This window comes from Camponotus vicinus, unplaced genomic scaffold (genome assembly GCF_025532165.1).
Source record: "Camponotus vicinus isolate PSW18456_S1 unplaced genomic scaffold, iyCamVici1.0 SCAF_13, whole genome shotgun sequence".
Lineage (NCBI taxonomy): Eukaryota > Metazoa > Arthropoda > Insecta > Hymenoptera > Formicidae > Camponotus > Camponotus vicinus.
Genome location: NW_028141949.1, coordinates 15,720,987 through 15,737,577, shown reverse-complemented (window position 1 = coordinate 15,737,577; position 16,591 = coordinate 15,720,987). Strand labels below are relative to the sequence as shown.

The following is a 16,591-nucleotide window of genomic DNA, read 5'->3' as shown; positions in this document are numbered from 1 at the left end:
AATTAATTATATGCGTGTGTTTTCGCGTCGACGGAGACCGGTGCGATCTCGAGCCCGCGGCTATGATCGCATATATGTAAATCGGATAAGGATTTTCTTCAAAGATGCAACAGCGTCGCGAGAATGTTTCCCGAGAACCGTAAACAAAATTTCAATCTTTCACGCTAAGCAAAACTATATTTACTTTAATAAATTATTAAATAAATAAAAGATAAGACCCGCCAAAAATTATTCAAAGAACAGGACTTTCGATTATTTGTGAAGGAAGGTAGTTTAAGCAACTTATACGACTCGTAAATTTAATGCTTCTATTGGGAAAAAATCGATATCTTTCGTAGTATTTTTTTTCTCTCGTGATTAAAATGAAACTCGTGTCTTTTTCATTGCACGTATCCTTCTTTCCCGGCGCCCGTGCGTTAAATTGTATCGCTATACGCGATATTAGCCGCGCGATCGGCCGTGTCTGGTTCACCCTCGGGCGGATTCTCACAGCGGCCAAGGGTAAGTCATCAGCGTGGGCCATAAATTCGCATGGATGAACAGCCTCGTCTTGGCAGAGGGAGGGGCGGGGGGAGACGCAGCGGAGAACCCGATAACTCCATTAAATCTTAATAAAACTCCACGTTGGATTCCCATCTGGCCTTAATGCGTCTTCGCTGGCGGGAATGTTGCCGCGACGATCGCGATTCGAAATTCAAGACTCTTCTCAATCCGCATTCTTTTTTTACGCGCGATTTATCCGATCCACGCGAGCGCGTGTAACTCGAATGCCAGGGTAAAAGCGCACATTTTCCTCGGATTGCGCGCTATGCGTCCAAGACTTTTGTTTGACAGGGTATATACTCGAATCTTGTAAATAAATTCCCTCAAGATTCCATGATTTTCAGGTATTTATGTTCAAAGTTCCAGGTAGAGTTAAAATATTTTTAGATACAAATTTAAAATAAATTTATCGTGCATGATTCGTTAATATAAATAAAATATATATTTTAATATGTGTTAAACTTAAAAACTTTCATAATTTTTATAAATATATTTAAAAATAATTATCTATGTATTAAATAAAATAGACTCTAGCAAAATTCTAGAAATTTAAATAAACTATTAAAAAATGTTGTGTGTATACAATAAATTGTGCTATTCAAATATAAAATATAAGAAAAATATTTTTAATAAAAAAATAAAAACTAATACAAAAGATAAAATTAATACAAGAGATGTTGGAGATGTTTCTGATTTTTCAAGATAGAACAAAAATCCCTGAGAATATTAAATTTTCAAGGTTTTTTCCCGGGAATATATACCCTGTTTGATAAACATATAGCCTCGTTTAAGATGCTATTTAAAGGTATCCAAAAGATAATTACCTTTACGCTCATCTCTTATCGCCTTCGATATAATCTTCACGTGTTTGTATATATTTATTATTCTTAGATTTCATAATTAGTAATATTTCTCTAATTTGTCATATATAATTGGTGTGTTAATACATTTTCTGATTTTCCGATTCTCTCTTTCTCTGCGAACGTCGCCGTCTCGAAAAGATCTGCGTCAAGCATCGAGGCGCGGCACGCGTGTTCGCGTGCTCGGTTTCGATATATCGCGCGATTGCGTAAGCCGATTAACGGTAAAATCGCTTACGATTCGCTAAAAAAAAAATCGACACGCGATCCGACGCGCGCGCGATGCAACGATCGGCGATCGAATGCATTCGAGCGAAACGCAGATTTCGATCCGGCGGAGCTTCTCCTCCGGTAGCTGAATATATCCCGGAAACGCTACGGCACTACTATTGCAAGTTGCAAGTTGTTATGGGGGAATTAATTTTCCTTTTTTGCCTCGTGTTGGGGGAGCGCTTATTAATCATTAATATGCGAGAACGGAAGAAAAAGTGAAGAGAAAAAAATATGCGATTAAAAAATCCCATTTGCGATGACGGTTAAAACGGATCGCTCATCGGTCGTCATCGACGAAGAATCTTTCGACCCAAGAGCGAGGAAGCTTTCGGAGTAACGTGCGAGGATCATCGACGCATCTTGTAAACCGTAATCACGGCGAATTATGAAAATTGTCACGCGATTATGTCAATGTGTTTCAATATATCAACCGTCGTTCTCTCCGCGACCTAATAAATCTCCATCGGAATGTAAATGTCGACCAACCGCTTATTACGATCGATCGCTCCGAGTGACCGCAATTATTTCTGCCGTACGTAGCAAATATATGTACTTTGTCAATCGCGCGCGTCACTCAAGGAGAATGGCATCTCTCGAGTCGAATGTTGAACGCGAATGCAGCTGCACCGTGTCTAATCACCTCCGACGCATCGACTCAACTTCTCTGATTATTATCTCTCTTTCTTTCTTTCACGCGTTGGAAATAAAATTAAATCTCTTTCGAACAAAACTAAATCTCGCTTACTCCAATCGACCGCTCTTATCCTTCTCTCTCGTACGTAGCTTTTTATTTAAACAAGTAGCTTATTTGTTGCGTACTGTTACCTTCTTACGAGAGCAACACGTGTCCAGGATGAAGTTATCGCGCGATAATAAAAAAAGGAAAAGGAAAATAGAGGGAAGGAGGGAGAAAGAAAGAAAGAAAGAGAGACAGAGCGAGCGAACGGGCGGACTTATCAAAGTCACGCATCGGACGGTTTAACTACTTTGCAGATTAGCTGCTCGGATATCGTACCAACTGGCCGATAAAATCGAGGCCGTATCTAGCAGACACAATAATCGTAACGTCCCGGTTGGGACGCAATAATAATCGTCCGCCGCCGGGGCGAATAAACGTAATGGAGCCTTATCGTTAATTGGATGATAAAGGTAAAAGTATCGTCGCGCGCGCCGTCCGCGGATCTTCTTACTCGCCATATCCGCGATTTATGCCGTGGCCGCTGCCGATCTGGCGCTTGACCGGTTTAGATCCCCGGTCGGCGAGGAGGAAGGGAAGAGAGGACGAAACGAGAAGGAGAGAGAAAGAGGGAGAAAAACGCTTATCGCGGTCGCGCATTATAAATACGTCCCGGCAAAGTATAAATACCGCGAGTAACGAGTCGTCGCGGCGGAAAATAATGAGAAAAAAAAATTACGAAATCTCCGCCGTTATTTAGAATAGAAGGCGCGCGATTACTTTTGCGCCTGCTTAACATCGTTAAACATTTTCGCAGACTCGCTGATCTAGCCAACTGGCTGATATATCGATGTCGACAACTTGTAACCTTTGTATGACTGCGTATGTGCGCGACATAAAAGTCAACGTGTAAAAGTGCAAGCCGGTAATATAAAAGGTACTTAAAAATCAAAATCGAAATGTAAATTATAAAAATTTTGCGCGCGTAAAATATTAAATTTTTTCAAATATATAACGACGTATATTTATTTGAAATGTACAATTTTCCCTTCCGATCCAGAGATTGCCGATATTTTTCGTCCTTGTTCCTCGGAGAAATTCTCTCTATATCGCGGAAATGATTCCAAGAACGTACAAATCGATCGTTCTAATTAAGCGAAACGATTATTTTCCCGGCGCGCGCACACACACACACACACAGACGCACACACATCTTGAGACCGGTTCCATGAGATGCGTGCGTGTGTGCGTCTCGCGATCTGATTATTCGATAAATATCCGGTGGGTGTAACGCTCGGTGGTAGAATACGATGCAAATGTAACGCGCGCGATTGCCTTAAAATGGACGGTCGCTTGTCAAGACGAGCCCTGCCAAAAGTCTCTCTCTTTCTTTCGCGAATCGCTCGCAAACGATCGATTCGTAGGCGATCGGTTCGTTCCTCCCGACCGGTCTCTCTCTTTCTCTCAAATTATACGCGTCATATGCATGCATTATGCAGCAACCGGCTAACGGATTCGCGCGCTTAATTTTCTCTCTTTGTCGCAGCAGCGCGGCTGACACCTAATTAAGATTTACTCGCTCTACCCGCGAACGGGACGTGCAATCTGTTAATGACGATAACGAACCGTGGAATTAAATGTGGCGAGAAAGGAGGGGCGCGAGAAAGAGGAAGGGAAGCGTGGGTGGACTTGATTTTATATAAGTGTTTACAGTGTTAAAGCGAAGGAAAGAAGGAGCAAATCGCTAAAAATGATTTCCGCGTGGTTTCGGTCGAATGGCGGCAGTGCGTTTGTTTAATATTTATGGGATGGTGTGCGATAACGTTAACGAGATACGCATTAATAGCGTTTATGATATGCGGATGAAGAATGTTTGAACGATTTTTCTCCACATGCTTCTCATAACTTGAAATTTATGTCAATTGATACATAGATAATAGTGGAAATGAACACATTAATATGACGTATATAAATATAATTCGATATTATTAATCATCATGTGACGAGTTCCGTGCGATTAATTCGACTATCGAAATACGGCACTAGTCACATTTATCACGTCGTTATCTGCTTTACAAATTCTGCGTATAGCGACAAACACATAATTAACGGTATATCAGTGATTGATAAGCAAAGTGGTAGCGCTTGGACAAGTCGCTTATCGAATTAAGTGTCACAAATTTGTCTCGATAAGTGCACTTTGTTGCTAAATGTCAAAATGCCGGGTGCAACGGATGTTCTTTGCGAACGGAAAATCTTCTTCCTCGAAAAAAAAAAAAAAATTCACCAGATAAGAGGAGTCGTGGGAATCGCGCTGAAAATCCGCTGAAAAGCCGAAAAGGATGCAAAGACGAGAGGTAAAACGCGCGTTATCGTATCTTTCATTGGCATAGTAATATCGTAAATCCGTTTCTGCTCTTTCAAATCGCGTAATTGCTATTCCGAAGGCGTTTCTCCATTTGTCCAGTCAAAAAGGACCGAGAGATCTACCGGCTCGCATCCTGCGTACAATCCAATTACAGCCAGGGCGATCGGTCGCCGGGACCAGATATCATAGTCGCGCGCTTATCATAAATCAAGATTAACGGTCGGCCGCGAAGATTTTCGCAGTCCGGTCTCACGGCCGTGTTTTTTTTTTCTTTTCTCGAAAAACTCGCGTAACGTATAACTGCACAGTACACGCTGTTAACGCGAATCGCTCCAGATGAGAGAAAAGAAATCCTAGGAAAACATGATCGATTAATATTCTCGGCCTCCCTCTCTTTACACGCGTTAACGGGTTAAACGTCCGCGCGATCGAGCGATATTTCATGACTTCTTCGTGCTTTTCCGCGATCGTTCCCTCCTCTTTCCTTTCCTCCTTCTGTCGACAACGAAACTGGTTTGTCCCTCGTCGCGGAAGAGGAGCGAGCCTTCCAGGAACGGATCTTTGTACGGGAAGCTTGGAGTTTTTCTTCAAATTTGATGGTCAATAATTTTCCACCAAGTAAAATATTTTTGTTCAAAAACATTTAAGAGTGCATCAGTTTATAAGATGAAAAAGAAAAAGAATCTAATGATTTTTTGCTTTTTTACTAATTGAATTAATATAATTCTCCAACGATATCGGGGAAAAACATAATAATCTCTATACTTATTAGAGCGAAGATGCGGCATCGGACGCGCAAGAGGAAGAGAGATCGAAATATCTCTATTAAAAAAAAAATAAACTCCAATTATTTCCAGACTCCAAAGAGTCGGCGTACATTCCTGGAGCTTTCCTGGCTTAAGGATCGTGCGATATATACGAGAAACGGATTCATCGGCGATTTTCGATCGTTGATCAAGTAGGCGACCGATCTCCCGATGTACGCAAACCGGTCACCGTCGAGAGAAGACCAGATATCCAGACGGGTTACGATAAATCGCGAGTAACGGCCGCCCGTGGGGAGATTCGCGCGCTGCCGGGTTCGCGTTAATTTTCTGTTTGTTTTCTAATTAACTCCTCGGCGAGCGGACGCGTCGTCGCGCTAGCTCGCTCGGACGTGACCGTATTACCGCTGCAAGTTTCTCAGGATTATAATATACCGGCTCTCGCGCAGGGAGATTACACCGCGCTGTAATAAAGTCAATAATTAAGATACTCTACTCTCGCGAATTAAGACGAAATAATGTAATTGGATCGATGCGCCTCGGTTTTTGCCCTTCGCGTTGTCCGCTCGCAAAAGCGCGAGAGTGCATATTTCGTTCTCACTTTGCCGCTTTTATCAAAATAACAAGTTTCCTGAAATGTCGCATCTGAAAAATATTATATACGCTTATTCGATTCAGTGTCTCGATTCGTATCTTTGAATCTAGATAGAATATTAAGAGCAGTGTCTCGCGCCAAGTCAATTGCTCTAATATTTGTTGTGAATAAAAAAATCGATGCTCGTTAGATACGTGTATCTCTAAATATTTGTCGCAATCTGTTGCAAATTAATTTTTTGTGCGAGGTAACGATATCAGACATTTACGCGAATTGAGAATAAAAAAAATATGCACATCTAGATATAATAATTTATTCCTTTACATTATCATATTTCAATATTAAAATTGTTTTATCCGATAAAGTATAAATATGTAATTGAATATTCCACTCGAGTATTTACATATACCTGTGTATTTTAATTGTAGAATCTACAAAAATATTTTCCGATCGCGAATTTCTCAAAGTACAATACACATCAATAAATATAATCATAATTTTTTAATTCTCAATTTTAGAGAACAATTTTCTGATATCGCTTCCGTAAGTCTTTCTACGGCGCGATATGCATCGATGATACTCTCTGCAACACTTGACAAACGCATCGGTCATATCGTATTCCATATAACGCATCCGTGCATTAAAAATATGGTACGCGAGCGATAGTAGAATCGGATACTCGGTCGTCCCTCGGTGCAAATGGAACTTAATGAATGCGATGTCGGCCAGATAATTCGTCGGAGCTAAGTGAATTTTTACGAGGATCAGGACCCTCGGTTCCCGCCCTCCGTTCCCATGTGTCTACGGCTCGCGTGTGCGTGCGTGCCTGTGTGTCACCGTCGAGCCTCTTTCGCGTCGCCCTGTTTTTTCGACCGGCCACAGGCATGTGGCGACCAATATAACACGAGGCGCAATAATATTTCATCGAGCCGGCGAACAGGATTTCGCGGCGACAGCGCGCGGGGGAAAGAAATGGCAGTCGACTTTTTCGGGGCTTTTTAGCTAATGTAAACTGTCTAACACTGTGCGCATCGTTCGGCGCGGAGCCTGTTGTCCTGCATCGGGTCGATCGAAAGGTATAAAGACACGACCTGCCAATGAATTGACAGCGGTTCTCAGATAGCCAGAAAGAGAGAGAGAGAGACGTTCGATTAAAATAAAAATTATATTATTAAGCTGTTTTAACAAGTTATATAAAAAACAATGAATATATAGAAAGATTCAGCTTCCTTTTTGAAAATACCTTAAAATGAAAATCCGGAAACGGTTTTCCAATCATATCGATCATCCTACTAATTCTATTAATTTTTCACAATCTTATTAATTTATTCGCAATCGGCAAATAACATTGAATATCGATTATCATATCATTAATAGATTCTATGGAAGAAAGAAGCAAGATAGAATTGAGAACATCTGCACGTCGGTTGCCGGCGATGTGTTCCCGAAGGAAGTGGAAGACAGGGAATCGCGATGAAACACAGAAGGCGACACGACGTGCGGCGAGTTTTATATTATAATAATTACCCCTATCCCCTTTTATATATATATATATATATATGAAATTATATATTCCTTTATAGAAAACAATATTAAATATTTTTCATATTATTATCATTATTTATATTAAATTTTATATAATATATTATCATTATTTTTTTCATATTACATATATATATTTATCGCTGGATACAGATTTAATAAGCTAAAATTGTTCGCAAATGTGCGAGTTTGATCGAGACCGCTCGCACAATGCATTCAATCAAGAGTCGACTGTATTAACCCACATATAATAAAAATCCCGGCTATCGCGATAAAGTACATACGGTAGCAGCACGCATAACCCGCACGCTTTGTACGCACAGGTGCGTTTCGCACAATGATGTCGAGAGACAGCCGTTCAGATTAGCCGCATTTATTAAAATCAGCACAATATACGATACGCTTCTAAATCATTAACGGCAAATTAAATTATGATAAGCTGCAATACACCTGATTTGTTATATATTGTACCCGTTTGTGTAAAATCCAAGGACAATTTAGGTAAATATTTCGCTTCTTTTTGCCTATATTAAACGCAATATCTTTAGGAAAATGTAATCACCGCATTTGAATCTGAATGACAATTAAAGTATCATTGATAAAATATGTATTTTACAATGATTTTTAAAGAATTAGTTTTTTTATAATAAATTATACAAAATTAATTATATAAATGAGGCAGAAATTATTCTTCCCTTGGCGAATAAGTGTTCTGGATGGTGGATCGCGCAAACTTTTCATTTTTATCGTTAAATGGTAATTATAAATCTTGGTAATTATAAATCTTAAATTCAATTAAGAAATCAAATAAGATCTTAACTTAATAAAGATCTTACAAATTACAAAATTTCTTGTAAAAGATACTCGAATGTAACACGAGCGAATAATAAGGTACAACGAAATCTCAGTACTAATGTTCATTAGTGCAAATGATCACGCAAAAGAACCTAGTAGGATTTTGAACTCTTACTTATCAAGATGAGTGTCAGTAAAACGCAAACTTACACTTGTTAGGACAATTTTACTTTTCAAATTTCGCGAGTTCTTATAATATTTTGATAAAGAACAATCATGATGTAAAAAATCTGAAAATAAGCTTATATCCCCTTTTTATATCTTAGTAATATTTTTTATATTTTTAAAAATATAAAAATATATTTATAAAAATATAATTGTACTCTTTTTCGAGACATAAAATATATTCGATATATCTTAATGTATACATGCATAGATAAAATAAAAATTTCGATAATAGAATTGTATTTTATGAGATTATAAATGGCTGTTGCTTATGGCATCTGAAACGCCATAACTGAATATCCCCTATATTATGAGTATGACGTCAATGGAAGAACTAATGACAGGTCGGCCCACTGTAATAGCCGGTTGCGTTCTGACATGATAGAATCCTGCCTTCCACGAGATCAAATGGAATGCCTACATCGTTAAAACGATCGCGGTGTGACTCTATCACTCGCATTTTATATATTCGACTTTAGAGAGCATTAATATTGAAAAAAATACAATCTCAAATTTTTTAGATTTATATCCTAGAATAGATATAAATTAATTTACTTTAAATAAAATTTTTTAAAAATATAGTTGTGAATTTTCTGTTTTAATATTTTTTAATTTCTAGAAATTCAATTTAAAGTTGAAATAAGATCTTTTTCTTTTTTCCCCTACAAAATACAAATTATTTATATAAAGTTACTATTTTTTATAATTCAAATCTTCAACATTACGAGTCCATCAATCGACATCGAGTTCGCTTTAGTGTACTTCCGGTCGCGCGTTCTCCGCTTCTAATCTGGCCCGAGATCAGCCCTACGACGAATCCCCCCGTCGTCCCGTCGTTCATCGGTGTCGGATGGTGCCGCATGGATGGACGTTGGAGATATTGCGTGTAGATAAGCGCGATGCGTCACAAGGTCTGACTCCGCTCGTACCTGGCAGGTTGTGCGTCTCGCTTCGAGAGTCGGCAAAGTCTCGAAGGTACATATATACATCGCTGCAGATGCCAGCGACAGCCGTCTGCCGCACCATCGACCTTATTGGAAAGTCATGTTCGACGCTAAAACCGGAAGTTTCAACAAGAGCCGTTTCCCCCGTATCGCGATGGACTCGCCCTGTCGGAGAACCGTCTCAGGCACATTGATTTCATCGGTCGCTTTGACGTGACGTCACACTTGACGGGATTGTAGGATAACTTTGTCACGCGACAATTCTTTTTTCCTCGGATTAACATAATTATATTTCCAAGATTCTCGATTCATTGACTAGAGGACTTTTAACCGGCTAACGTTATCTTTGTTTTTATCGCAACAATTTTAGCCTTGCTTTTCCGAGTTTGCCAAGTAAGGGTCCAGCATCTTCCCGATGCCGACCGTAATGCGCGTTCACGTTTTCCGCCCACGAATCGCGATAATCCGAATATAAGAGAAACAACTGTCAGGCGTATCTCTCGACGACAATGACGCGCGCAAGCAAAATCGTCTCAATCGCGAAACGAAAACGACGACGACGATGATGACGCGTATCCGGAATCGTCGCGATATTTTTATTCGCAAACGTTGTCGAGAAATTACGAGCAGAATCCGGAAAAACGATCAAACGTACCGCCTGTGTGTGTGTGCATCAGCTGTTTTAAAATTCCGAGTTTGCCCATTTAAAAAGCTACCCGTTACACGGAAAATCCAACGGCACAAACGGTTTCGAATAGTTATTAGATTTCTATTAACGAGCTGCAACCGCACCTGCGTGCATGAATGTCGGCTGGATGCATAAATCTCCCTTGGAAGCATTTGCGAATGAATAGACAGAGGGCAAGGGAGGGAAGGAGAGTAGCATACGGAGGAGAGAGGTCGCGCTTCCTGGTTCGGAGGCTCCTGATCGCGCAAAAATGAGAAATCTATAGGGCGATTCACGATGTAATTCATAAATAATTTAAGCAGTGTGTATGTGTAGGCGTGTGTGTGTATTATAGAGAGAACTGCGCGCTCCATCGCGTGTTATATCAAAGTGTCTATGCACGTGTACGCTGCGCGCGCGTTTTATTCCCTCGGATTTTGTAATATATTTGACGTAATGTGCCTATCTACGAGCGAGAGAGAAAAACAGAGAAAGAGAGAGAGAGAAAGAGAAAGGGAGAAACGATGATGTCGCCTCCTTCTTATTTAAATATGCATACGCGAATAGGATGCAGATTTCCGAAACTATCGAAATTTCGTACGAAAATTTCTCATGATTATACATGCATCGTATTTATTTTTTGTAATATTAATATTTTGTATTATTTATATTATTCATTAATTTTAGAATATTTATATACAATTGTATAATTTATATTTATATTTTTGTATTTATATTTTTTATTAATCTGATATAATTTTATGCAATACTATATCTATAATTTTAATATGTTGTGAATTCCTTGAATTTCATACATTTGTGCAGATTACATCGATATATTTGCGATTCTGTTTTCGAGCGCGAAATCAATTTAGCGTTCTACGAGTTCAACGATTAAGAGCGAGATGTGATAAATGCGACGATACAAATATATCGATAATCACACGTGGGAAAACTCTCGAAATTACGATAACGAAGTCGCAAAACGTGTTCGCTAATCGCGCCTTCGATATGCAAAAGGAACTGGACGACGTAATTCACGATCTAGTTAAACATATTAATAGATACGCTGAATAATCACCGGTGGTTTTGATTTATTAAAAGTCATCGACATTTCGCGTTCGTATACACACATAAAAGACGATATATACATTCGTTCCGGACGAGCAATTTACCGTCTACCTTGTCTTTTCTCTCGCCGATTCTTTCAATATTATATTAAGACCCATAATTTATTCGACAGATCTCTTATAACACGTTAAATCTTTTTTAAATACGTGACATATTTCGCGTTTTTCACCGCGAATAATTACTCGCCATTCGGAATAATTTGTCGCTAAATTAGCATAAATAAATTCGCGAAAAGACAGAGAGAGAGGGAGGGAAAAAAAGGAAAATTGCGGGCAACTTAACGACTATTTAGTCGCGTTCCATTCATCGAAGATGCAACGCGCATCCTTTCAGACAGCAAAATATCGGGACTTTCGTCTCGATGATTCTATTAAAGCTCGATCGAGACGCGACCGCGATTGCGATTGCGAGAATCCGGCACGATATCCAAGTCCTCGCTCTCTCGATTTCCTCTTTTCGCGCGCGCGTATCCTTCTCTCCTCTTCCCTTTTTTCCTCTTTCCTCTTTCTCGCCACCCGCTCGGAGAGAATGTTCACGAGCCGAATTGGTCGTACGTTTTCGCGTAAAGTAGGCAAACCGGGTATCCGAAGCTGCTCCTTTTATCGCTGTAAGAAAGTTACGTGAATCATGAACTCGTCAAAAATCCGATGCTCCGGTTTCTACCCATCGTCCGAGATCTTATACGATTTTCCGGTATATATCTTGGACCAATTACAAAAACTTGCTCTCGATAAATCTTTAGTAAAATAAAATGCTCTTTATATCGATATTTTATCTAAAGAATTGTGAGAAATTTCGAATAAAAATAAAAATAATTTCTATATAAAACGCCAACATATAATATACAATACCTACGTTTCTCGCGTATACTTTTGTAGAAACGCATCTACGGAATATCAAATGCGTTCGCTACCCCAAGGCCATTCGGGATCGCGAAAACGCGCTACCGTGAAAAAGAAAAGAGAGAGAGAGAAAGAGAGAGAAAGAAACGACAGAGCCTGAATATACCTAGATCGAGTATAAATGGGGGGAGAGACATACCAAGTACTTGATTTCCATCGCGGGCGAGAGGACGTACGCACGCACGCACGCACGCACATGTACATACGTCCGCGCATGTTGCTCGTCCGGTTGCCGTGCTTACGAACCCGCGTCGTTATTCCGTATGCGCGATTGAGATCTCGTTTAGTCCGGACGCGCGAAAAGTCGGCGCGCGTAACTAACGACGAGCGAGCAAGTAAAACGGAGAAGACACCGAAGAGAAAGAGAGAAGATACGCTCGTACACTCGAGTTTGCTTACTAAGCTCGCTCTAGCTTTTACGCTCGCTTCGATCGCTTTACAGTCACCGCGAAATTTTACCAAGCGGTCGGTTGGTTCGTCCTGCGAAAAAAAATGTAGTATCCTCGGATCGTCGTATCATCGAATAATAATTGGACAATAACGCGCGCCGGATGTCGAGTAGACATCGCGAATGCCTGCAGTTCCCTCTTTGCGGACGTATAAATTAGAGCGCTCTACTTCTACGCTATTTTCCCACCGGAATTATCATCGGCATTTAGTTTTTCGATGCGGAATATCGCGCGAGTATCCTTTGTTCGCGTCCCGAGAAAATGGAGCGTTTAATGTTACCTATGACGTATAAACTGTACATGAAAATTTTATTCAAACATTAACGGAATTTCAGGAAAAATATTATAATTGCTCGGATAATTTATTTTTCTCTGACCATGCAATTGTGAGATTTGTCATTTTTATATATATTCATTCGCGTTTATAAGTGTAAAAATAGTAAGCGACAATGTTCGGTATTTCCTCTACGCTGACGATCTTCCGAGATTCTCGCTGATTCACGAAAGAGAATGTTAATGAAACGATATTGTCACAGCGTTGCATGCATGAAACTTGAAACTTGTACGGACGGATGACTCAAATGTGGCGTCTTTTTTTTTTTTTTATATTGCCGGCTCTTTTCGGGAACTCCTTAGGTAGAGATGGTCTCTCCATTTTTTCCCGTGTAATGTCGAGACCGACAAATTACTTAACGAAGAGCCCGACCTCGGTCCTGGCGCCATTCTCAGTATCTACGACCTACCCTCCGACTTGTCGTCGTCCGAAACGCCGAAAGCGATTTCAATTTTATTGCTCTCTGACATCGTTAACGCACGGGAGGTAAGACATTTTTCTTTAGAGAGGGTAGATTTTTTTTTTAAAGGCAGGTTAATCTTTTCCGCGACGGCGGAATCAGCTGAGATCATTCTATCACTGTACGACCTGTACGTAAAGTTCGATAAATCCTCTTATCAATATATTATCTACTATTACACATATGTCACCGTGTTAAATTGCAATATTAAAAATGTTAAAGGAATGTTTAGAAATAATTAACTTAATAACATTATATTAAATTCAGTAAATTAAAGTGTGTAATCACTTGTTATATTTTTAATCGTTAGTAATTTGAATAATTCGATATTCTTTCCGCTGTAATTTCTAATGATACAAATATTATTAAACATAGTCTATAGTTTCTTTTACACATTTTTGCGAAACGAAGCCGATAACGAGCTCAAAAAAATTGATGTCGGATAAGTTTGGCGAACAGGAAAACGCGTGCGATAAAACGTAGACGTAGCGATATCAGTTTTTTTTACGATACTTGAGTTAATGGCTTAAGCGCTTATGGTCATACCGAATGCGACTATAGGTATCTATTTTCCCGGAGATCACCCATATTTAGCGTATGTGTACACAGCACGCCTTCGTTCGCGCGTATATTTCAGATTTACTGCTAGATTCGACCGGTGTCTCCGCGTGGCCGACAATAAAAATGGCGATAAAGAGAGATCGTTATTACCGGGGAGTATATTTTCAGCGAAATATATGCGACGGTAAATCAGAGAGCCAAGGATTCAAAGTGTTCACGACCGGTTCGAACGACACTTTAATTGTTCGAAGGGAGCAGATAAGTCGCGGGGCTCTGAAAAAGACCTATTTTAGAAATTTATGACGCGGCGAAGGTTAGGAGATCAAATTAATTTAGGTTATCAGTTAAATTAGATTTGCAGCGCATAAATAATAATGAAAAAACATCTTTCCTTCTATACATATTATACTGTACGATAGGGATAATTTTTTTTTCATAGACTTACCCTCTCTCTCTCGCATTCCGAGGTCCGGCAAGTTCAAGTTTCCACATCGAGTCCCGGAGTCATCGTTTCCTCGATACTTGGAGAGACGCACTTACACTTGAAACACTTAATCCGCACGCACACACACTTGCACGAAGACTTATCACATATTTCCCACATTATAGGGAGGTTTCGAAACGGTAGAAAATCTTGTTGCGCGAGAGAAGCCCGTTTTTTCCGCGTCTTTTCCGCCATATTACTTTTCTCCTCTCGTCCCCCCCCTCCTCCTTCTCTCTCGCTCCCCTCTCTCCTCTCACATGACTGCATGTCCATGTTCGTTGTAGCGTAAACGATGATAAATTTATTTCACGAGAATTATATTAACTGCGGGAGAAAACAGCTCGTCGAAGCATTTAAATCGAATGCATATTGACATTCGACTACAAGTGCACATCGAGCTTCAAAGACGCAGGCACGCGTATATCCTTAACATACATCCGATATATGATGCGTAAATGAAGAGCAAATTATATCTGAATAATAATTTTAAAGCACGCGAGAGAGAGAGAGAGAGAGAGAGAGAGAGAGAGAGAGATATCTATTTCAAATGAGAAAACGGCTATCTAGAAGACGGTTAACTTAGGTTAGGATTAGGCTTACCGGCCATTAATCGCGCGGATCGATAAATGTTAATTGTAACAATTACAGAGAATGAGGAGGCATTTTTTAATATTTCGCACGATCGAATAATACGTCGATACGAGTCTCAGCTTCTTGTAACACTAACATTCCCGGACAATTTGCGACTCGCGAACGGCACCTAAGGTAACTGAAGTTGACTGCGTATAAACATATACGTCACACGGTCACAAGGTCACATGACGCAAATTTCGGCGCGCGTTTATTGAACCGTATATTTCAAAATACAATTATCGTCAAAACTATTGTGTGACGTCATATGTATACATACACATAAAAAAGATCTTTCTTTATGATTGTTAATGATTATTAATCGTAAATATATCGAGATGAAGGTTAACAGATATTTCGCGTGATTTATACATTTATTTGGTGAAGAATTGAAGTGATTATAAATTACTCATTACGATATTTATTTTATTAATATCTTATTATTAATTTATTTAATAATCAACTTTGTACGTCGCGCGTTATATCTAGCAATTTATTCATTGATGACAGGTGCGTTTATAGAATATCTATTCATCGTAGAAACATTCGAATGCATCGGATACGCGGGGACTTTTTTAAATCATTTTACAATAAATAAATAAATCTCACAAGCTTCGATTAATCGCGAATGATTTAATACCCGAAAAAAATTAAATTATGTACTACGTACAATGATCGATATTTGAATAATGACGCACGAAAAACGTTTGCTAGCACCTTCACAAGCACCTGCGTCATCGCGGGTTTCCCACACGATCTCGAGAGGAAGAAGGCGCGTGCCGAAACTGGACCACAAACCCTCGAGAGATCTTATCTAGTGTTTGCATCTACGGTCTCGGGTTACCGAAAGGCAGATCCGAGACACCCCGGGGCAATCTCGGATGATACCTCTCACCGTCTCGCACATAATTTCTCAAGAATCGTGTTAATTGACTAGAGAGAGACAGAGAAAGGGAGAGGATAAGATCGATATCTTTTTTTCTCGTAATTTCCGTATTGTCGACATTTTTTAATACTTTCTTATCTTGTACAAAATTTTATTTATTCTCGGTTTTATCACTTGGAATGTAATTTTCTACAATTTTCTAATATTGTTTCTCGGTTAAATATACCTCTTTGAAAGACGAAAAAGAAACTTTATGTCTTTTTATATACATTTTATATTTTTATTAAGCTAATTCTATTTTAAATATACTAAATATAAATTCTCTTTTCAACGACTCTAGAAGATTAATGCGTTAATTTCAATCAGCTGTAATAACTTATGGCTGATTTATTTTCCGAGTAACATCGTGTGTATTTGCGGCGAATAGTCGTTTTTGGCCACAGAATGAATCGCCTGTCAAATTAGTTTATTGGCTTAATCTGGTCGCCCGACCTTCTCTTCC

At 39.4% G+C, this 16,591-nt stretch overlaps 2 protein-coding genes across 5 annotated transcripts in view; one reads left to right on the top strand and one right to left on the bottom strand.

The window, feature by feature from the left end:
• Window positions 1-14,608, bottom strand: part of LOC145964518 (uncharacterized) — an 89,731-nt gene extending 75,123 nt beyond the window's left edge. For 2 of the 3 annotated variants that reach the window (XR_014436481.1, XM_083087376.1), the window contains exon 1: window positions 14,535-14,602. Coding sequence is in view for 1 of the 3 variants with exons in the window: in XM_083087376.1 (XP_082943502.1) it covers window positions 14,535-14,550 (16 nt within the window). In the remaining 2 variants the exon portion in view is untranslated. Of the gene's footprint in view, window positions 1-14,534 lie in introns of all 3 variants that reach the window. The other variant, XM_083087375.1, reaches the window with a different exon arrangement.
• LOC145964513 (uncharacterized) overlaps window positions 1-16,591 on the top strand; it is a 45,367-nt gene that overhangs the window by 15,624 nt on the left and 13,152 nt on the right. The gene's annotated exons all lie outside the window — the stretch shown is intronic.